Source organism: Bombus vancouverensis, unplaced genomic scaffold (genome assembly GCF_051014615.1).
Source record: "Bombus vancouverensis nearcticus unplaced genomic scaffold, iyBomVanc1_principal scaffold0035, whole genome shotgun sequence".
Classification (NCBI taxonomy): Eukaryota; Metazoa; Arthropoda; class Insecta; order Hymenoptera; family Apidae; genus Bombus; species Bombus vancouverensis.
The window spans coordinates 611,057-635,842 of NW_027468926.1; the positions used below are offsets into that span (position 1 = coordinate 611,057).

A 24,786-nucleotide genomic window follows, 5' to 3' on the forward strand; every position below is an offset into this window, starting at 1 on the left:
GACTTATCTTCTCTTTTGGTAGTTGCATAAGAGAAGACTGAGCCATTGAAACGCTCGAATAGATTAGCTGATTCGCTTAACGTATTTTTACTTCCGACGAGCTAAACACAAGAGCAGAAAGCACATAAGGAATAATACAGAAACGTCAAACGTATACAGAAATATATTTCGTAAAAGCATTAGTACGTAACATGTCTTTATAATTCTATTTATGTATAGTAAAATGGCTTGTTTCCATTTTCATGAATTATAACTGACATTTCAAAGCATTCATGTAGATATGTAACTCTCGTTAATTAATAATTTAACAATGCGTCATGAAACGTATCATTTTCGTTTCTTCCTTTGTTTCGTTATACACAGGAACGAATTTGTAAATACAGATGTATAATCAACGATAACATATGACAGCGAGTATAATAACTGTCAGCAAAGGAAGAGGTCGGTAAAATGATTGTGGTTGATTTCAGTGTATCGGTAAATAAGCTTCGACAGACGTTGCCGGGGGACTCGGTGTCGGTGAAACCGCGTCGATGAAATGATTGTCAGTGATTTAAAGATAACCCAATTTATTGATCTGTCTCCCCTTCATGGCGTTGTACGTCTCTCTATAAAACATATTCTACCTCGGAGGGCTGAAAAATTTAACTTGGTCTCACTGGACTGGACTGTAAGTAAGAAAATTGAAATGCAAAATCCACGTGTGAGCGCAACGGTTTAGATGGAAAGTTCGATAGGACAATTATGTATATTAGCCTGAAAGAAAGCTCGTGGCTTCGCACGCAACACGTAATTTCCCTCGCTGAAATAATCCTATTACAACGATACGATTTAAAATTTTCCTTAACAGACCTCGCAATGTAATTCTTCATCTACAATTTTTTATTCGGCCTGAAACAAGAGACTTTCGAAGCCTTATAGAGTCTCGCGAATCTAAAAGTCAGGTTTCAACGTATTTTCGCGTCTTATTCTATAATACTGAAGACATTAAAGGTGTTAACGATTATTGTCTCACTATGTACGTACATCAAACGAGTACTTACGTAAGAGACGAATGGAAATGGAAACAGCCGAGAATAATTGAAGATAATTTGAATACGTTCCAGGCTATAATACAATTTCTCGTGAACCGTAATTGATTCGCAGAAGGGAATTGCTGCTCCTCCCGACTAGCAAAGTGTTTCGCAAAAAAAAAAAAGAAAAGAAAAATGGTATCGGAAGGATAGAAAAAAAGCGGTGGCCTACATCAAGCAATCTTCATGCCGATAATGCATTTATTATTCAGTTCGTTCATTTTCTATCGCGTAACAGACACTGGGATAACTGACAGAACGAGCGTATAAATTTTGCATCTCTCAACCTGACTTCTCCCAATTCGTATACTTCCATCCTTCGTATAAGTGACAATGAATCAGAAGAGTTTCATAGCAATATTGAACAACATACAGTCAACTACAACACCATTAGATACATCCACCATACAGTCAACTACAACACCATTAGATAACAGCAATACAATAGATTATAATTTTCTACGCGTCATTGATTCATCATCATCATTTTCCATTTTTTTAACATATGTAAAAACGTATCTGACGTAATCTTACCTCGCTCTTTGAGTACAAAAATCCATTCAAATGAAACAAAGGGAAAAGAAATAAGAAAACAAACACTCACATACGAATCTTCATCACATAACTGTATGTACTCCTCGAGGTATAATTACTCAGACACGTTACAGCGTACCTTCTTCGTTCCCTGATGGCTGATGTTGATCGTTGACGTTTATAATGAAAGAATTTCATCAACGGCGCCATCTGGATCCTTGTTGAAAAATTAAAATAGCCGCAACAGCACCATTAAGCTCATTACCCAGAGTAGCTCTTGTTGCTGAGTCGTGGAGGAATTCTTATCATCAACGACATAAACTATACCAGTTCCGGTAACGTTCTTCAGATGGTCCAGGCACTCGAACTCGCAACATCGCTCTCCAACACGGAATTTCTTGCATGTCTGTAGTAAAAAGAAATCGATCAATTGTACAGATCAATCGTCACTCGACTGCTCGAGAATTCAGATCATCCAGAGAATAGAATAGAGACGTGGAAAAATGTAGTGCGATCATCGCAGTGGGAGGAAATAGGGGGATAGGGACCAAATGAATGAACGAGATGTTAAGGACAACTGACGATAAGTTCTTCTTTTGTCGAGAATTGCATGTTTGTGAATGGTTTGTGGGTGGTTAGGTGGAGAGAATTGAAGAGTTTGGAGGTGACTGGGAGAGTGTTTTGGGCAAGGTAGATTGCAGAATGGTTGCGGTAGCATTGTGTTAATTATGGGTTTGTACATGTAATCTTTGTATGTATCACTACATACAACCTAACGTATATTTTTAATAATACATCAGAGTTTTAGTTATTTCATAGCTATGAATTTTATACTCTATAATCTTGACGTTTCATTTCACAGAAGCGTTTGAATATCCATAAAAATTAAATGAACCAATGTATTCATTATCTTATAGAGAAGATATATTATTTTTAATTATGTTCCAATTATTTATCATGATCCTGATTTCCTTATTCTGAAAATTTGAAAGAAAGTTTTGTAGTTTGATACTTTCAGCGACAAAGGGTCAATATTGCTTTAGTATATTTCGTCACATATACATGTATATCTATATGTCGGAGATGAAAGGACACCGGAACCTTTGGATAGCCCCGCAACATTGCAATCTAAAGTCTACTATAACTGTAACTAAACTATTGTAGTTATTCAATCCGATTGTAATTGTTCGAGATTAGTGACGGTGAACTTTGGCTCGAGGTGACAGTCTGTCGCCCAACGTAGCCGCGGTCAAGGGATGAACGCTTTGCCTAACAAAGGTATGGAGTAATTCTATAGCTCTCCTTAAAAGAAATATTCGTGGCGACACGCGACAGTAAACATTCCAACGGTTTCTGTCCCGTGGCTCGCCACACGCAGACCCTATTCTTCGAGTAAGATGATTGCCAGATGTCGATGCGTCTCCGCAGTACATGTTCGGCTAGCCCGAGGGCCCGTTATAAATCTTAAGGTTTAGTTAACTAAAGTCCTTCAAACAGACAAACAGTCTTTGTCCCAACTACGGGAAGATAGGGGAGACATATTTTTCAACGAGCGGCGTCTCCCACTAGCAACTTTCCCTCGAGGGCGGCTAGCATCATTTTCTAACCACCGATATGGAGATTGACCAATTAGCAGCAACGTCAATTTCCCTTACTTCCTAAACGAAGGCTTTCCTCGACGAATCCGATGATCTCGTGTCCTTAGACACACCCCATTATAGTTTTCCTCTGTGGCATCATCGGGACGGGACGGGCATTCTTTTACGCGCTCCCGTCGACCAAAGAGTAACGTTTTTACGCTCAGCAATTATTTTTACGAGTCAGACTTAGATTCAGCGAGAACGCCCATCTGTCATCCCGTTGGCCGCGGATTCGTTATTGAACCGGAGACCACTGTCACTAGTGTCGCGGACGTCTCACCGCCGTGGTAGATTGTCAAACCTGTGTTATTCATACCTGTGTCAATAAATCGTATCTTCGTTACACCGCAACGATGGCTACCTTCAATGAAGACTCCTCAAACACCGACAACCCTATCCCCAATGTCATTCCGACATATATATCCACCGAAAATGCGCTCCTGTAGACAAACGCTCGATTCGCGTCATAGCTTGTCGGATCTCAATCCGTTGGAAAAAGTTTTTCCTGTAGCATATTTTATTTTTACGAACCAACAAGGTCTTTGTTTATTTCCTTCTTTTGTTTGCTCCAATTCCCCCATTGTTTTTTCAAGGATAGTATTTCAGAGCCATTAGTCAAGTTCATTGTAACAATAAACGTACGTTTCGGAAACATTTTGTGCTGTGAAACAGAATACACTAAAGTTTGAAGGTCAACATTTTCGAAAGTTTATAAATGGAGGTGTATGACAGTATCACCAGCTGTTGCTGTCCAAGTAACTCCAACATCGAAATACTACAACGATTCCAATCGAAAACGCTAAGAGCCTTAATAGACGCACCTTGGTATGTTACCAACGAAACCATCCATCGCGACCTCAAGATACCTACAGTCAAAGAGGAAATAGCAAAATATAGCGACAGATATAGCAAAAGAGTCAAGAAACACCGAAACCCGCTAATCACTGGACTACTCGATACGACGGACCAGATTCGATTTCTTTTTACTACAGACATGCAAGAAATTCCGTCTTGGAAAGCGATGTTGCGAGTTCGAATGCCTGGACCATCTAAAGAACATTACCGGAACTGGTAAAGTTTATGTCGTTGATGATAATAATTCCTCCACGACTCAGCCACAAAAGCTACTCTGGGTGATGAGCTTAATGGTGCTGTTGCGGCTATTTTAATTTTTCAACAGGGATCCAGATGGCGCCGTTGACGAAATTCTTTCATTATAAACGTCAACGATCAACATCAGCCATCAGGGAACGAAGAAGGTACGCTGTAACGTGTCTGAGTAATTATACCTCGAGGAGTACATACAGTTATGTAATGAAGATTCGTATGTGAGTGTTTGTTTTCTTATTTCTTTTCCCTTTGTTTCATTTGAATGGATTTTTGTACTCAAAGAGCGAGGTAAGATTACGTCAGATACGTTTTTACATATGCTAAAAAAATGGAAAATGATGACGATGAATCAATGACACGTAGAAAATTATAATCTATTGTATTGCTGTTATCTAATGGTGTTGTAGTTGACTGTATGGTGGATGTATCTAATGGTGTTGTAGTTGACTGTATGTTGTTCAATATTGCTATGAAACTCTTCTGATTCATTGTCACTTATACGAAGGATGGAAGTATACGAATTGGGAGAAGTCAGGTTGAGAGATGCAAGATTTATACGCTCGTTCTGTCAGTTATCCCAGTGTCTGTTACGCGATAGAAAATGAACGAACTGAATAATAAATGCATTATCGGCATGAAGATTGCTTGATGTAGGCCACCGCTTTTTTTCTATCCTTCCGATACCATTTTTCTTTTCTTTTTTTTTTTTTTGCGAAACACTTTGCTAGTCGTGAGAAGCAGCAATTCCCTTCTGCGAATCAATTACGGTTCACGAGAAATTGTATTATAGCCTGGAACGTATTCAAATTATCTTCAATTATTCTCGGCTGTTTCCATTTCCATTCGTCTCTTACGTAAGTACTCGTTTGATGTACGTACATAGTGAGACAATAATCGTTAACACCTTTAATGTCTTCAGTATTATAGAATAAGACGCGAAAATACGTTGAAACCTGACTTTTAGATTCGCGAGACTCTATAAGGCTTCGAAGGTCTCTTGTTTCAGGCCGAATAAAAAATTGTAGATGAAGAATTACATTGCGAGGTCTGTTAAGGAAAATTTTAAATCGTATCGTTGTAATAGGATTATTTCAGCGAGGGAAATTACGTGTTGCGTGCGAAGCCACGAGCTTTCTTTCAGGCTAATATACATAATTGTCCTATCGAACTTTCCATCTAAACCGTTGCGCTCACACGTGGATTTTGCATTTCAATTTTCTTACTTACAGTCCAGTCCAGTGAGACCAAGTTAAATTTTTCAGCCCTCCGAGGTAGAATATGTTTTATAGAGAGACGTACAACGCCATGAAGGGGAGACAGATCAATAAATTGGGTTATCTTTAAATCACTGACAATCATTTCATCGACGCGGTTTCACCGACACCGAGTCCCCCGGCAACGTCTGTCGAAGCTTATTTACCGATACACTGAAATCAACCACAATCATTTTACCGACCTCTTCCTTTGCTGACAGTTATTATACTCGCTGTCATATGTTATCGTTGATTATACATCTTTATTTACAAATTCGTTCCTGTGTATAACGAAACAAAGGAAGAAACGAAAATGATACGTTTCATGACGCATTGTTAAATTATTAATTAACGAGAGTTACATATCTACATGAATGCTTTGAAATGTCAGTTATAATTCATGAAAATGGAAACAAGCCATTTTACTATACATAAATAGAATTATAAAGACATGTTACGTACTAATGCTTTTACGAAATATATTTCTGTATACGTTTGACGTTTCTGTATTATTCCTTATGTGCTTTCTGCTCTTGTGTTTAGCTCGTCGGAAGTAAAAATACGTTAAGCGAATCAGCTAATCTATTCGAGCGTTTCAATGGCTCAGTCTTCTCTTATGCAACTACCAAAAGAGAAGATAAGTCTTTGGTTATACAACATTTCATAACGTCCAAAGTAACGGGGCACTAATTAGTTGAAACTTTAAGACAGACCAGATATCAGTCATCGTCCGTAAATACATTTATTACGATCGTTTAAAGTTTAAAGAAACACCGTTATAAAGTCGTAATACGAGACAAAGCGAAGAGAAAGTAAACTGTTGGATATATGACAAAATAATTCTATTTTAAATAAGAGACTGGTCAGCGTGGTTATTTTGTTTACAAAATCAAACGAATTTAATGAATGTAATGGTAAGGAAGTAACTATAAGTGGCTGTTAAACTATTTTTATGCTTGAAAAGTAATTCGCAAAGTAATGTAAAGCAGTACTACTGAGTTGTACATAACCTCTTTCAGAATTTGTCTTTAACCTCTTGCTTCATAACTTCCTTAATTATACTCTTCAAACTTATGGACTACTTCGATGTTGTTACGAACAGAAACTGATAAAATATTAATCTTAAATATAGATTGAAATGAAAGCTTGTCACGTAAATATATATATGTACTAGTTACTCAAACTATGGATCACATAACCTATACAAAAAAAAAAAAAAAAAAAAGAAAAAGAAAAAAATTATTGTACACTATAAAGCAAGAGGTTAAATCTTTAATCTGTTAAGAATTAAATTTTTTATTGTAACTACGAAAATTATAAAAGTACCAAGCGAAGCAAGTACGGAATATAGGGATATAGGAAGCGATGGGGAACAGCAAGTAACTCCAACATCGAAATACTACAACGATTCCAATCGAAAACGCTAAGAGCCTTAATAGACGCACCTTGGTATGTTACCAACGAAACCATCCACCGCGACCTCAAGATACCTACAGTCAAAGAGGAAATAGCAAAATATAGCGACAGATATAGCAAAAGAGTCAAGAAACACCGAAACCCCCTAATCACTGGACTACTCGATACGACGGACCAGATTCGCAGGCTGAAGAGGCACTACCCGCTAGACCTAAACGTTAGATTCATTTAATTATCCAAATTAAGCATATGCACTTACTTATAATACTTATAAATTATACCTATCTATAATAAGTATTAACTTATTGTAAATAAACAGCCATGTCACTGCGCCACGCCAGAAAAATTACTGAAAATTCTCAACGCGAGAATTGATTGTAATTCCAACAAATAAATAAAAAAAAAAAAGCTGTTGCTGTCCCCAAGCGCCAAAATACGTTTTGACTACTATTTTATGTATCTCACAGAAGTATGTCTTCATTCATCATCTCCCATGCCATCCACCAACGTGTTCTTAACATGTTATCTCCTAGTAAAATATTGATGTTGAGTCAGATATCCATCTGAATAATCTTTTCGGTGTCTACTACAAGACATTTAAAACCAAGGCTCGTACACACGTGTGCTTATACGTCAGATGTAATACCTAACACGAAACCTGCTTATATTAATATTAAATTTATGCATAGTAGGATGTTCGACCTTTGTAAAAATGAAATTATAATACATACAGTTTCACCGTGGAAAAGTGAATCTTTCTAGCATGTCCACGCAAATGCAGGGGAGGGGAGGACTGTGCATGCACCAAACAACTTTACGTTCGTAATTTTTCACACAAATGTACAACTGTAGGGAAATAATTATCTCTGATTTTTCGGATGTTATGAATCGACAATATCGCATAACGGAATGCTGTGTTCTACGTATTCTATTTTTGTTACGAAAGTGGTACAAACGAAGTCCACATAAGAATAGTACAACAAAATCGGTTCAGGTTAGGTTATCGTGCAGATATCGCGGCTTTTGCATTGGAAATCACGCAACTGCCAGTCTCGTCGTTCCTTGTAAACGAAAGAAAGGTATTGTAATCGGTCGGAATTAACATAAAACTCGTCGCATGCGACCATATGGCCTGAATGTTGAATAAACGAGAGTAGAGCGCGAGCTATGTGATTCTAACCGTTTAGGCGGAAACTAATGATTGTAACCAGAGCCGAGATATATGCCAATATTACTTTGCTCGTGTAACGTCAATTCATATCAGAGACCAGGCCACACACCACGGACAGGATGGCACCCAGATGTCTGCATATCCTTGGCGCGCACCCTCAATAGTCTTAAGTGCCCACCAGGGGCCTTGGCATTTTTATAGTTAAGGTCCTTCGGACCAAGCGAGTATTTCCTGTCTTAAATTTCCCTTTACGTTTATTGTCTACCACGTGTTAGCTTAGAAAGTTGGTTTTCTCCACATCTGGTATGTTCCGTTGGCAACTTTCTCGCGAGGGCGGCTAAAACCCTTCCTGGTCTACCAACCGTCCTATTATCCAATCGGAGATGGTGTCTACTGCCCTCACTTCCTTAACCAAAATTGTCATCAACAAATCCGATAGTCCCGTGTCCTTAGACACACCCACCCCTAGCTTTCCTCAGACACAGTATCGTCAGTAAAACTTCACTTATTCTGTATCCTTAGAATAGTCAACATATCTATGTCGGTCTCTACTCTTATAAGTCGCGTACTTAATGTATTGTTGTAACTAAGTCTTACATAACGTGGTTGGAGTGAATTGTGATTTATGTTAACTCAGTGCGTGTTACATTGTGATTGCTGAATTCATAATAAAGGTTGATTAAAACCAAGTTAATAGTTGTGTTACGACTCAACTATATTTTATTTTCACCAACCAACCCAAAAATTACGTGACACTCGACAAAGCGTATAAGATGAGGAGAGAATCGCGATAAGGTAGAACAAGAGACAGATATTCTCTACGTAAAGCAAGTCTGTCAACTAGATTGAAATCCTATAGCTATAACTACAGTGAATCCATATTCTGGCGAATTGTCTTTTCACAAATGAAGCTTCTGAAGAACGGAATTGATACAATAACTACTGTTCATTCATAACTACTGTTGTAAGAATCTATATATTTGTCTATCTATATCTATATATATCGATCTATATATATTTGTCAGAATGTCATTTTATCAAAAAACCCATCCTCTGTAATCATAGTTTAACGAAGCATAATTAATAGAAGAGGTAGAGCGTTAAGTGGAGATGATTTAATCACAGTTAAGTAGATAAATCTCTATATTAGTCTCTTTAATTAAAATGTCCTACGTTTTATTTGCGTCATTTTTTTTCTTTATCCAATTTAAAATGTTTAAATAACAATAGCCTATACAATATAATTTTATGTAAAAAAATTGATTATACCATGTTTATTACAGATATTTAACATTTTTGTGTACATACAAAATTTAAATTATACCTCGCTTGAGAACAAAAATTCTATTTGTTTTCCTAACATGTACTAATAATTATTGAGCAAACTAGAAAAAGCTGGAGGAGATTACTTAGGAAGATTACTTAGCATCTTATATTCCTGGCAAGAGAAAATGAAAAATTCGTTTCTTCTCTTTGCTTCCCTGTTCCTTCTTTCCTCCTTTTTCCCTTTTTACATCGCTTTGTTTTACATCGCAATTTACATTTATTTGTAAAGTTTGAATCTCCTCGATATTGAAGATGTTGAAGCTGCAAGTATGTATTTCATTTTAATCCATTCGAGACCGAGACTTAATTGTAAGACGATACCTAGGTGTCGGTACGATCTGAATGTTTAGTTAGAATGATTCTGTGTTTTACTCTCTCCAGGGTATCCTTTTCATACTTTGATTTTAAATCGATGACAATCTTAAATAGTATACCTCATATTTTTAAAATATAAAATTATATACTATGTTATTCTATAATGTATTATGTACAGTCATATATATATATGTCGGGTTAACATTAGGATTTAAGGCGCGTACCGATTCTTCGTTTGAATTAGCCATTGTTTTACAAAACAGAGAATATATTTACACGAATAAACAAGGTTTTACAAATATTATGAATAATGAATTTTGTAAATGATATGATTGATTAACAAATGATAAATTAAATTATTAATTAGATTAAAGAATAATAAATTTTATCGAACAATAAAAGAAACGAATAATATATCTTACGATTTACTAATTTTAACGAATAATGAAAATTAACGATTGATAAATTTACAAATATTGAATTTAATTTACGCTATAAACAATGATCCGGGGTTCAAACGAATACACGGTCAACGGGAAAACTTTAAACAATTTTATAACACAAAAATACGTTTGCTGAATCACACGGAAAAATTACTCGATGTATCACTTTCCAAGGCGACCACACGAATGCCTCTCTGATTAAAATCTTTTTCGTAATACGACTGCATTTGTTTGTTATATTCTCGCTGGAAACATCGAGAAGGTTCCAATCGTTATTGCTAGGCAATATCTGTCAAAAGTTTGTTATATACTCCTTGGTAACATCGAGAAAGATCCAAACGCCGATACTAGGCAATTTCTGTCTTCATCAAGCAAAACGTTTATCCCGTGACCGTGGCTACGTTCAGCGACCAGTTGTCACCTCGAACCCACTTTCGCTTTTCACAAATGTTAAACAATTACAGATGACAATTACTTAATTACAGTTATGATAAAATCTAGGCCAAGGCACTAAAAGGCCTCCTCAAAATTGCATAGGGAAGGCTCCGATTTTTCATTTCATCTCCGACATATATATATATATATATATATATATATATATATATATATAATAATTCTATATTGAAAAAAATATGAAATTAACATGATATATACATTACTACATAAGTTATATATAAAATATGTATATTATACCCTTGCCTACTGACTGATATGAATTTCTTTCGGTCTCGAATGCGTTAAAAGAGAGCGCAAAGAAGTCGAAATTACTTATTGTAATTAGTAAAACGACCTGAGAGGCAGACAGATACAAGAAAGAAGGAATATTATATTAGCGGCATTATCATGTTTTTGCTCTCTTTAAGTCTTTCATCGAGACAGACAATCTACAGGTATTAATCGACCAATTTCTCCAAGCCGATAACTTCGAATTGATGTTTATATATAAGAAGTGTTATGTGTTAATCTGTCTAAATGTTTAAAAGGTGTTATAAATTAAATGTTGTTAAACGATACGTAATTGCCTTTTGATCGTAAATTTTACTATCAAGGAGTCTTTTATGTATGCGTAATCATTGTGAATTATAACAATTTATGTGATCGATATTAAAGGTGTTTAAAAGCATGTATTTTTTTCTATATTATTATTCTCCTATATTATTATCCTATATTATTATAGCATTCCTATATTATTATAATATCCAATTACATGTTGATACACAAGATATACAGATTATTATTTATAACGTTTTGGTTTTCTTAATTGAGTCATTCATGTAGTACAAATGATAAGAAATTAGTAATAATTCACAGAAAAAGGATATCGTAGTAGAAATATTATAAAAAAACATTTTCTGTTTTAGTGTAGAGTTACTCCTTCTTACAGACAGTGTCATACAAATCTGTACGTCTCTGAGAAGATGTAGGTATCTGAGCCCTTACTTCCTCAACAACTTTTAGATCTGATAGAAAAAAGAAACATACGAAGTAATAAGTAATGCTTACTAATAAATTCAACAAATACAGAGGAAGATGGCTAAATCGATAAATTAACGAGACTAAAAATTAATTACATCATGGATCTCTCGCTTTTAATTTTAAGCTGTAAATTACCGATATCGGTGACTGCCATATTCTCTTGAGTTTCCAAATCGTAAAGAATCTTTCCCCAGGGATTGGTCAACTGTGTATGTCCCCGTGCGACGTAACTTGCTTAAGGAACACGAGCCGGTGATATGCAGGCAACGTATAATTGATTATCATTCGCTCTGAAACGCTGAAGTAATGACCAGTGCAGTGGTCCAGTGGTCATATTGAATGCCGCTGGATATATCAGCATTTGGCAACCTAACTCAGAGAAGCAGGAAATATGAAGCCACCGAATACCAATTAACTTCGTAGTTGCACGGTTCACATTCCATCATTTCTGAATATGCGAGGACAGTCCTCTTATTGTGCTTTTAATTCTTTTATTTGTTTCATTTTCAGCAAATATACTGGTTTTTTAAATTAAGCTTCTTTTTATACAGAGTTACAGATTATATTAATTTTATATAGAATATATTTAAGAAAGATATTTAATTTTTTGCTAGTTAAGTATTGATCGATTCAGTTACTGTACCTTTGTTCCGATAAATGCGTGCCATTTCCTCGAATCTAATATCATAGCAAATGCCAATACCTATTTTGCAGCCCTCCACATCGAACGTCGTTAGGGAGTTACCAGGACTGAGTGAATCACTCTCTCGAAAAGTAATCTTATTAGGAATGTCGATGTCGAATAGATGTACCTAATAACATAAAAATGTAGTCGCTAATTCTATTGCTGCAACTTTTGTAATTTAATATCAAAGTTACCAACTCCTAAACTTCAATTACTTTTTATTTAATAACTGACAGCGTTTTTATCACTTTCTTTTATTAAAAAATCTTATCATTTAATAATGTTTAAAAAGGAGAAAAAATAAGTATAATAATATTTTAAGTATGTGAAAAATTTATACAACAACAAACACATTACAACAAAAATGGGCGTTTCCCGTATCATAACGTATTTTATAAACCGTAAATTATAGAATTGGTTATAGTATACGTATGTACATATGTATATTCCTAAATTATTCCTAGATAGAGTCACTTTCTTCACCCCAATATTTTCAAATTCAAAGCCATAAAGGAATATATTACTTACCTTTCGGTGTTTTGCTATCAACGTTCCATCGGGACCCCAAATAGTACAGGTATTGTACAATTTATCGCCCTCTATTTCAGGCATCGTACCACCAACTACATAGATGTTGTTTTCTTTAGCTGCGTTCGATGAAGCAACGCTCGTTTCATCATCAGGAATACTCTCGGCGTATTTTGGAAAGTACTCTGCATTGCAATATTTCAATTAATGAAAAATAACTGTCTTTTGTTCCAACCATAAATTAAATTGAAATGTTTGTCAGTTTTTTATTTTTTAAATTATTAAAATAACTAAGTTTTATATTTCGACTTAATTAAATATGCAATTACTTAGCTAATAGTATATATAATAAATTGTTTCTACAGGTTCAAAATGAAAAATGAATATTTAGAAATATTTAATCACGACAATGCTATTTGTGTTAGCATCAGTGGCTTGTTACTCAACGACTTTGCTAGTACTTTTTGAAACATAAAGTTAGTTTTCAATTAACACTTATACTAGAGGCGGAATTATAAATGCAAAATAATTGATAATACTAATTTATAACTACCTAATTATTAGTATCTTAAAAAATATATTTATACAAAAATCACGATAATCATGAAAATGGGGAAATCCTATATTCTCGAATCAACTCACAATTTATTTTGTATATTAATTAGATTCCGCGCTCATCAGTACGTACTCACTGGCGACATCGAGAAAATGTATCGGCAATTCCTCGTACGACCAGAGGATCGGAAATATCAAAGGATATTATGGCGCAGCGCGAGTGGAGAAACAGAAACATATGAGCTTAACACCGTAATACTCTTATCATAGAAATAGAAGCAGTCCTCAATTCCCGCCCGCTAACTCCTATCTCCACCGATCCAAATGATCTCCTAGCCCTCACTCCCGGACATTTCCTCATTGGCGATTCATTAATGTGCTTACGTGATCGAGATTTCAGAGACATTCCATCGAACCGACTCTCCAAATGGCAGCATATCCAACAGCTTAAACAACATTTTTGGAACCGCTGGCATAAGGAGTATTTGAACGAGCTAACCAACCGCAATAAATGGAGCAAGGGTGGACACAGCATCCAAAAGGGCACAATCGTCATCCTCAGAGAGGACAACGTTCCCTCCATGCATTGGCCTCTGGGCCGAGTTATCAAGGTTCATCCAGGCGCCGATGGTGTCATCCGGACAGCTACAGTTCAGACGGCAAAGAGCATTTTGGATCGGGGCGTCAAAAGGCTTGTCCCACTGCCAATTCAACCCGATCTCGAGAAACCCGAACAACTAGCCACCGAGACGAAATAAGATGGGAACTTCAACCACACCTCCCTAGTTTGATCGGTACCCTCTCAACGGGGGGAGAATGTTACGCCATGCGGCTTACCATAGGTCATATTCTTAACTATCGATCGCGCCACTATAATGTCGCAGGCGGATCGTCGCGTCTGCCCGGCAAACAAACATTGTAGTGGCAAGCGCGTGGTTCATTAAGCATATTTTACCTCGCAGTAAAAGAATGTGGCGTGATCCGAACGTAGTGGGGGTCGCCTTCCAGAAAAAACGAAAAAAATCGAAAGGCGTTCAGAACTTTTCGAGAAGTCGAACCGTCAACACATGTGGTATGTCGCGCATTACTTATCAACCAAAACGCAGTTACATTTTTTTTGTTCCTTTTATATCTTTCTAGTTAATAAGTTGTTGAAATAAACATTAATTTATTTGTGTTAATTCCGTGGAATTTCATTGAACTACCCTTATTATCATAATCGAAATAAGGGGATCGATCAGTTCGTGGCGTCGATTATTTAATCGTAACGGGAACTTACAACTCTCGTTGACGTGCTATCTCGCGATCGCGTCTCTCCGCGAACGGTCGAAACAAAATGATTCACTAAAAACTGTCCTGAATTCCTAAGAATTTATTTACCGCAAAACTGACAAAGTGTTTATTTAAAAAATGAGGTTGAAGGTAGTCCTTTTCTTTCATTTCATTCATTTTCATTTTCTTTCTTAAGTATGGCTAACACAATATCTAATCAATTAAAATTTTATATTTTCACGTGAAAAGTTTCTTTAGATAATTATTATCAACATGATGACTAACTCTTACGGATTAATACGTGTCTGTAGGGCAATCCGGTGGACTTGATCGGCTTTTTACTTCGAAAGTTGAGTAATCGGTGTCGCTTTCTTACGCATCTTTGAACTGCATAAATGTTTTAAAATTGTTTGATCCAGAATGTACCACACCGGACAATCAAGAAGGCAGGTGCCTTGACTACAGAAAATGTAAACCTCTGCAAGAAATATGGCAGATACAGTACCGTACAGCCACCGATTTTTATAGACGATCAGTGTGCAGATACCAGGGCAATGTTACGATCGTTTGCTGTCCGAACGATCCAAACAAAGAGAAGAGAGAAATTTTAATAAAAACTGTGTATAAGTATAAGGCTTTGCGACCACCATACCGTGGTTTTAGCAACGTCTCTCATACCAGGGTGGTCGATGGTAAACCAGCTGAACTTGGTACGTTTTATGTCTTTCTTTCCGATTAATAATAAGCCATTTACTGCAAAGAATGAACTTTAAAGGCATTAAACAGCACATCAATGTACATTTCAATTAGACTAAATAATAATGCTATGATTTTATCGGTAGTAACTTTACTTATTAACTTGAATTATTTCTTTCTTTTACTTCATGTTAGGAAGAGTATCTTTTTGCTTGAAATAAAAAATTGATATAGGAGTAATAATATGGATAGAGATCAAAAACTGTTAGGGCAGAAATTACACGTTTGAACTTTATAGTTCAGTATAGTTCAAATAGAAATTATATAGAATTATTTAATAATTTGTATTCCACTGGAATAAAAATTTAATTTCTGTCTTTATCAAATCTCTATTTCACAGTATTTGTACGTATGTACTTATCGTCTGCTGTATGATCGAATATCGAATAATTATGTATATGTAAAAAATTGTATATGTAAATATGTAAAAAATTATGTATATTCACAACTATGACTATGCATTAGGTTTTCGTAATCCCCGAAACCCAGACAAACCACTATGGAAGTGCGGAGGTTCCCTGATATCGGCTAGGCATGTTTTGACCGCAGCACATTGTGCACATATGGATGGAATAGAAAACATACACAATCATAATATTGCCATTCTTAGATTGGTGGAGGAGGTGCCATTTTCGAGTAACTCCTCAAATATATATATATATATATGCTATTGAGTATTACTGAAGTATCATATCCTGAAATTTCTTACTGTACACATATATTGTGTCATAAAGCGTGTACAATTCTTTCTCATACTTTTCGTCATTCGTTTCCTGCATTTTCATTTACTTTTTTATTTTTCAGGGTACGTATATCCCATTTGTACGAAAGAGCCCCTACGAAAGAGCAACTTCGTCGGCTATAACCCCCTTGTTGCTGGATGGAGAGCGTTAAGATATAGTAAGTGATATCAATTTTATAATAAAATTAAACAGTTCCAGTCTTAAATATCTTTCTTATTTTCTTCGTAGGACGACCACGACGTAATGCATTAATGGAAGTACAAATGCCAGTGATTAAGAACGCCGAATGCAAAATAGCTTATTCCAAATTTCCTAATGCACCTGATATCACTGATGGTATAATATGCGCCGAACATGCTCAGGGTGGAGAGGATTCTTGTACGGTAATTAAGTTACAGAGTTACTACAAACTATACGGTATCTGAAGACACGTCAATTCGAATTAACATCAAATCGACGTCTTAAACATTAGAAATAATAGATAAACACAATTTAATAGTTTTGCCCACTTCTCACACCTCATTATGGTATTTAATCTAATTTCCTTCTAATCTTAGTTTTGCTCAAAATACATATAACATGTACATTATAAATTGGAGTATTTCTATACACAAATCAATAGAAGATTGTTACTGTATATAAGTATAATTTCAATACAATTCGATCGATATATTTCAGTATCTTTGATTAAAAATTTAACGATCCTTTCAGGCTGACCGCGGCGGACCACTGCTGATACAACATGAATTAACCTCCTATTTAATAGGTATTGTGTCTTACGCTTATAAGTGCGGCACAGCTGGCTATCCCAGCGTTTACACTAGGGTCACATCGTACCTTGACTTCATTCTCCAAGCGATGCAATAATATGATATTACTGTTCCATAAATATCATTGTGTAAAAAACGTAAAGTTGGATTTTCTTATTGTGGAGATAAGAAACAGCTCAAATTTACATTGTTTTGTACGTTACAAATTATAGGCTTAAAATGTACGAAATGTAACTTTGAAACGACACTAATTTTTTACGCACGATAAACCTCCACGACTTAGGTATGTAAAGATGATAAACGTATATTAATTCTATTAATTTGGTAATAATAAACCAACTTTCTGAGAAGTTCTGTAAATTTCGTTTCTGTTGTATCAAGAGAATAATGGAATATTCCACCTAGATCGTATACTTCTTGTATGTACATACAAAATTTTCCGGCTAATCTAAAACACTTCATAAGATAGAGAGCTTCTGGAGATTCGGACACAGAGAGTGCATAAAATACAAGATAAGTCTCGTGTCTTTCAAAATTATTTTTTATTCGCTAAAAACGTCCTGTGTACTCATGCAATCACATGCAACCTCGAAACTTCGCTTATTTTTTATCACTTTCCAATTCAATACACTGTTTCTGCATTTTTGACTATATGTAAGAGAAATTTCCATTCAGCCAAAGGTGTACTTACAGATTATAGATTCCTATACGACTCTCGGTAAAAATTTATCCGCACTCCAGATAGTTAAAACTTCTGTCGACCGTATTGATCCATCTGCACTCTTCGTATGACGTCAATATCTGTTCAGTGCTGCTGCGCAGGTTTCATTGTGTTACGTCAATTCGTTTGTGACCGTTGCGCGAGTAATGGCGCTTTGCAATGGCGATTTGCAGGAAAACAGTGCAGGATGCTGTGATTCGTTTCTTGTGGTCGGAAGTTATGTTTGATGCCTATATTTATCAAAGATTTAATGCACATTATGGAGAAAGTGTTTTGTCACGAAGTGTGTTTGAATGGGCACAAAAGTTCAAAGAAGATCGCACAAGTGTTATGAAAAAGCAGCTGGACGCCCGTCCACATCCACGACGACAACATTGAACGTGCTCATGAACTTATGCTCTATGGAATAGACGAGTGACACTGGATAATGTGGCAAATCATTTGCAAATCAGCCACGGCTCTGCTTATGCAATAGTGCACGACAGATTTGGGTTTTAAAAAGTTTGTGCGAGATGGATGCCGAGAAAGCTGATGAAAAGGTGAAGACGACGATGCATTCGTGGTTCGCAGCTCAGCCCAAAACATTTTTTAACGAGAAAATACGAAGGTCCTTCAGCAAATGGACAAAGTGTATACAGAAATTGAGTGATTATGTCAAAAAATGATGTATGTCTTTTTTGACAATTGCTTAAAATAAATTCTACACCGACAGAGCGGGTAACTTTTTACTCACCCTCGTAAGACACTTAAATTTCCAATCTATTATGATGAACAAAAGAGCTTATACTATTAAATCTAATTGTATTTTGTTGCATGAGAGTACACGTGTATGTGATGTACATTACCTTTATATCCCCTTGAACGCTTCAATATTGCGCATATATACTATATTTTGTACAGCTTCTATAAAATTTTGTATGTTTGTTTAGGCTGTTAATCTAGAGGCTGGAGTACAAAGAAGTGGCACAATGATGTGGGCTGATGACATTTATAATTATCAAGGAATCACCCCTACATTCGCTCAGGTATATATCGTTGACTATAATGTATTTAACATATATGATTGTTAGAATATTAATAATTAATCTTTATTTCTATCAGAATTTTAATGAAACTGTCCCTTGGGAAGGAAGAACTGATACCTTGATATCACGGTTTGTACATCCTATATATACGACAAATTTTAGAACATTATATAACGAAGAACCAGATCGCCGTGGCCATGTGATGTGAATAAAAGGACTTGAATTTGATGATATTTTTGTAACGTTAGATAACATAGCTAAGTATCTTCACAGTAAGATAGGATGACATGGTTTACATGATCTTAATGTTGTTCACTTGAGTGATGATATTATAAGGAAAAGTGTAATATCACAGGTAGGATGATTCATAATTTAGAACTACTATCTCATGTATGTATTACAAATTAAAGAAATATATTAAATTTTATAGGATATTTATGTTTAGTAACCAGTAATTCAGAGATTGGTATTCATGGTTACTATAACGAGGCTGTAGAAACGCACCCTTTCTTCTTTGCAAATGGTCCTGTATTTATGTCTAAGCCGAAACTGGAACCTCTGAATAATTTACATTTATTCTTGTTATTTTCTAAAATACTTATCTACAGTATACCATAAGGAATGATACCGTATCGCACCTAATCAAGTGCCTTAAGAAACATCAACAGGATATCACAGTAATCCCTTATCGACTGATATGTAAGTAAAAGTTATGTGTCATTGTTATACACAGTTATTTATCATTTTCTATTAATTCAGTTGTAGCCACTACAATATCTATGACACTGGTAGTAATTATGAGAACAATAACGATGTTCTATAAGAGGAAATTATGATTAGGAACAAAAACTTACAGGTAAGTCAATGTACATGTTATTTGCCATTTGAAAAGAAAGTTACTAACTTAGAATTTTTTGATAAATAATAATTGTGCAAAATATATTGGATTTCAAATTTGTCAAAAATTGAAATTTAAGAAGCATTGTAATAATATAACATTAATATTTTGATTTTTCAGGAGATATCATGCGGTGGATGGATAATATGTAAAAAATATTAAGCAGTATATGAATTTTCATATTGCGTAGAGATAACAAAATGAATTTTAAAAAATGTCGACATGGTAATAAGAAATAGCATCATGACAAAGAATATATAAAGATAGTTTCATTTTTTATAAATAAAAATTTGTTGTTCCAGATTTTGAAATATAGTGAAACGTTTAATTAGTATCTTAATATCTTTAAATAATTATTATTTTAGAATCAATTGTAATTGTATCATACGTACTTTTGAATTCGTGCAAGAACATATGTAATTTTGAAGTAGTTATTATTAGGAAATTGTTAGACGCGAACAGTATGCGAAAAGTTAGTATGCAGTGTAATAATTATCAATCAAAACACAAGAATTAAATTCTTGAGGAAAAAATTTCCGGAATTTCTTATTTACACGATTATAAAGAAATCCATAATAAGAAGGAGCTGCTTTCTAATACTTCTCTTCCTTGTAATGCCTATGTTAATGATAACGAGGTTCGACTTTTTGTTTTTAGAGGGATACTGGAAAATTTGAAAGTACAGTACCATTGGGAAGAAAATCACGATATTGAAAACGATATTTGCAAGTAAATTTCCAAAAAATCTGTTTTCAAATTTTCGCTTTCTATTTCACATTAAAAGAAAGGACTGCCTTCTTTCTCTGCAAGACAAAACAAACATTCTGAATCTCGTATCAATGAATGATGTCAATAAGTTATTTTTCTTTTCAGATTGAACAATATTCCAGATTTATTCATAATTTCATACTACGCGAAGAATAGACTTTCATAGGTATATAAAGGAAATATTAAGTATAGGAAAACTCTTTTTCGTTGTAGGTGACATATGCTTCACGGTTGAACACATGTATTTTTGAACACATATAAATGAAAAAGTACTCTTATGGAGAAAAAGAATTGATACCTTCGATTGACATTAGATAATGTATATAAACTTATGAACAATCACTATCGGTTTGTATTTTAGGTGCACACGCAGATTTGTTGGAGTTCTTATAAAATGTACATCCTGTACGAACGTTTTATTCTTCCAAATTTTACGATACTATGTCTCATATAATAACTATATGGATTAAACGTAATATAAATGATCCGAAAATAGACTCGAACGACATTAATTGTCTTTCTATTTATACCAATATCGAAAATACAAGTAAAGCCGGAGCAATAGTATGCAAGAATGGACTATTTATTATTTTAAACCAAATCATAGCATATTCAGAATGCACAGTATTATCATGAAATGTAAATGAATCAGTTGTAAACGAACGATTTTACTGTAAAATCGTTGCCTCCTTTTTTTCATCTGAAATATAGCAGCAATGAGTACATTCTTTTAATATATAATAAAACGAGATATCTTTATAAAGTTACATATGTCATCACTGGTAACTGTTATCTCGTATGACACCAAATATACCGTTAGTATGGAATGATATTTTTATGAAGATATACTTTAATGATAGATTTTATGAATGAAACGTTATATAAGACAAATTATCTCTTGTCATTCTATGAAGTGTAGTAGCTAACGAAGATTAATTTTACGAAGTATTGGAGCAAAAGAGAATTAAAAAATTAAAAAGATCTAAATAAGATTGTTCGTGTGGCTTAATTATCTCAATTCTGGTACACCACTTGTTACATTCTAACTAATTAGCGCTAAACAATAACTTGCAAATATTAAAGATATTAACACCTTAATATTAACACCTAAAGGTTTTCAGGAAATTTTATAATATTTGATTATTGTATATCTAGTCATTGATTGATAAAATTTCTTGTATAAGCATAGATCGAGGTTGACGTCATACGCAGATTGCATATCATTGACAGGTATCGTTTTAATTTATTTTATGGCTAGAATCATTTGAATATTATACGAATAATTATTTCCATTCGAACGATTAATAGATCACGTACCTATAAAAGATATATTATGAAAAAGACGTGACGAAACAAAAAAATATTGGAAATTCCGTTGTCTGTTGATTTTTATTTCCATGTAATTACATATGAAATGGGTAATTCATTAACATCTCCTCGAATCGAATATAATTCGTTACACTTCACAACGATTCAAATAATGGACGGGAAATATATAATAAGTTTCCTGTCCTTGCGTTAAAATAGTACTGTACAAATCAGATGATACAGGAAATACCCAAAAAACCCAATTACATCCACATTGCATGACAGCACACTTGCAATGGATTTTTGTGATTTCAATGTCACAGACAATGACACAACTAATCAGAACACGTTCGAGGCTATAGACATTGAAATTACCGCGTGTTTAATACGTTTAAAGCATAAATCTAAATTTCACGCGATTATTTCTTTGTACATTGTGAAACTCTTAAATTATCTTAATCGAATAAATAATCCTAATGTAATAAAACATCTTGAAATAGCCCTAGATATCTGAAACAGAAACTCGAAGGATAAGAAATCCTAAAAGGTACTAATCCTAAAATAACAAATTCCTAAATAATAAACAAGTGATAAAACCTGTTATAAATAATAAACCTTACCTGGAACAATCAAATCCTAACTAATCGAAAATAAAATAAGGCAAGCAATTCTTAATCTTTCAAGTAATTTTTCCGAAAACACAGAAAGATAGAGAAATTAAAAAGACGCAGCACAAATTGCAGCACAATGAAAGTTTCAGAGCGATGAATACGATCGTATTAAACTAAATAATTTTCAAAAGTGAAATTACACTGAATCGTATATCGATGATATTTGTCATTTCTACGATCTGTTTCGCTTGATCGTGCTTCTTTTCTGATGTAAATTCAATTTATGATACGAACTAAGTTTCCTTTATTATTATTAGTCCTGCGTCTTTTTAATTCGTCACTTCTTTTATTTCAGAACAATGACGGGCTCCAAGATGCTGTTCGGATGTTTGGCGTTAATTGCTTTTCTTCATCCATTAGTTCACGTTTGTACTTCGAGTAGTACAGCTCAAGGTTTGTACTTCGAGTTGTCTTTTTCCATGCACTTCAAATTCCAATACGATCTGGTCACGTGGCCTTCGTACAATTTCGAAATTTTACCTGTTTGGTAATCGTCAATGAAAAAAGAAGTTATGCGTGACCTCAACACATTGAAACAATTTTTATGATTTTTTATTTGCCGGTTGGTCAGCAAGTTAATGGAAAAATTTCACTTAACTATTCGCGTTAATTTCTTCGGTTTAACTTTTGGGAAATGCTTCGTTAGCTTCGGGAATATTCCAACGATTCGTTTTACGTACAAAATAAGCATGATAAATATTACATCACGGTAATGTAATATCGGAATATATTAAAGGTGTAATTTTGTCCGATTAATTATAATTTATTAATAATGGATTGAAAATACAGATATTAGTTAGACAGAGAAACGATGTTTGATTAACAGGAAAACTAAATGCAACGCTCGTATTTACAACAAATAACTTGACAACTATTTGGTAACTCTCTCTCTCTCTCTCTCTCTCTCTCTCTCTCTCTCTCTCACTAGCAACTCTAACACTCGACAACACTCGCAACTCAATTCTAACGACTCTATGCTTCGACGTCTCGATCAACTCTGATTCTCGCAACACGCACACTTTTCGATTCGCCTTGGATAGCGAAACCGTCCTTCTTCTAACGTTGTCTATGGTTTCCCTCATACCTATGTAAGAACTACCAACTACGTGCCTTTAGTCACGTAGGCACTCTTAAATGTAAACGAACCACAGAAACACGACGTACACGGTTTTTCTATTTTCAGCCGATCTCCAATCAAAGCTATTCTACGATATCACAATCGGCCTTTCCTGACAATCACATCTGCCCTCAGATGTGCTCATCATCGCCGCTCGCACTTACATCACTATCGTCAGCATTCCACCATTTCATGTGATCGGCTGCCGTGGAAGTTGTACGTGGCCCTTCGCGCTCCCCCTCTCGCTGCACTATGTATCGGTCATTTCGCAGGACTTTTATCACCCGATACGGTCCAAGAAACTTCGGATGCAGCTTTAGCCCGGGACCCCTCTGCATCCTCTCGATTGCCACTAGATCTCCCGTTCTGTATGCTGTCGCCTTCTTGCGTCTCCTGTTATACGCCCGCTTGTTTCGGATTTGGATCTCCTCAATCCGTCTCTTTGCGTCCGCACGCAGCTGATCTCGTTCCTCTTGGAACACCGCGGCCTGTTCGTCCTCGATGCTACTGCTCCTCTTTCGCTCTTCCTCTATCTTCCTCTCCGTTGTTTGTTTACCCATTTCACTCTTGTCAGGGGCTTTGATCGTCGTGGCAGCATCGTGACATTTTCGTAGGCTCGGTTCGTACATGGAAGACGTTAACAACTTACCATCTACCGAGACTATGATCTCTTCTTTTTCGAAGGTCTTCACGTTCATCGTGTCCTCGACAATCCCATCGTCGTCCTCGTCATCCACATCCTCTGTATATCGAATCTTCGTATCGATATTATTGGAGGGATTCCGCGCGTGCGACTTCCCTTGTCTTTTCGTTCGCCTTGCACTCACTCTCTTCGAGTCTATCCGAAAACTTGAAACAACCCTCACACCCGCAACGCTATCCTTCTCAGTAAATTCGCAAATATCATCAACAACATCCTGTTGCTGTTGTTTAGCCAGATTCTTCCTCCTCGTGATGTTCGCTAAGTCCTCCTGCTGGCCGCAAGAATCCGACGAGGACACCATCTCGTGATCCACTTTACCAATCACCACGTGTCTTGCCACTATTCTCCGTTCCTCCGACACTTGCTGCACAGCTGCCCGATACTTCTTCAAAACTTCTGCTAACTCTTCTTTATTTTCTTCCAATTGCGACAGTAGCTCAGTTCGTTCGCGACTAGCTACATTAACACGATCTTCTGCTTCGGAACGTTGCCGCAGTACTTCCTGCAAC

General features: G+C 35.4%; 1 protein-coding gene and 1 long non-coding RNA gene across 4 annotated transcripts; one reads left to right on the forward strand and one right to left on the reverse strand.

Annotated features, from left to right (window-relative positions):
• Positions 1–9,426: 9,426 nt before the first annotated feature.
• LOC143304443 (uncharacterized) lies at positions 9,427–17,822 on the reverse strand. 2 transcript variants are annotated; one of them, XR_013061123.1, is made up of 3 exons: positions 17,758–17,822; positions 11,893–15,275; positions 9,427–11,741 (listed from the first exon to the last, which is right to left on the reverse strand). It is a non-coding gene; the product is annotated as an uncharacterized LOC143304443 (long non-coding RNA). The 2 variants fall into 2 exon arrangements; XR_013061122.1 differs by lacking the exon at positions 17,758–17,822 and having other exon boundaries at positions 11,893–15,962.
• On the forward strand, positions 16,548–21,470 carry LOC143304439 (venom serine protease Bi-VSP-like). Of its 2 annotated transcripts, XM_076626923.1 has the most exons (6): positions 16,548–16,679; positions 17,008–18,504; positions 18,717–19,167; positions 19,243–19,511; positions 19,572–19,668; positions 19,831–21,470. In XM_076626923.1, exons 1-2 carry the CDS (start codon positions 16,548–16,550, stop codon positions 17,161–17,163), a joined length of 288 nt encoding a protein of 95 aa, XP_076483038.1. In that variant the 3' UTR covers positions 17,164–18,504; positions 18,717–19,167; positions 19,243–19,511; positions 19,572–19,668; positions 19,831–21,470. The 2 variants fall into 2 exon arrangements, with proteins under 2 accessions (XP_076483038.1, XP_076483037.1); XM_076626922.1 differs by having other exon boundaries at positions 17,008–19,167.
• Positions 21,471–24,786: the final 3,316 nt, after the last annotated feature.

Excerpts from the sequence above, each read along its gene's own strand:
- LOC143304439 (XM_076626922.1), top strand. The coding sequence starts at position 16,548 with ATGGAAGTACAAATGCCAGTGATTAAGAACGCCGAATGCAAAATAGCT. Across the intron at positions 16,680-17,007 it reads GTGGAGAGGATTCTTGTACG|GCTGACCGCGGCGGACCACT; the intron begins GTAATTAAGTTA and ends CGATCCTTTCAG.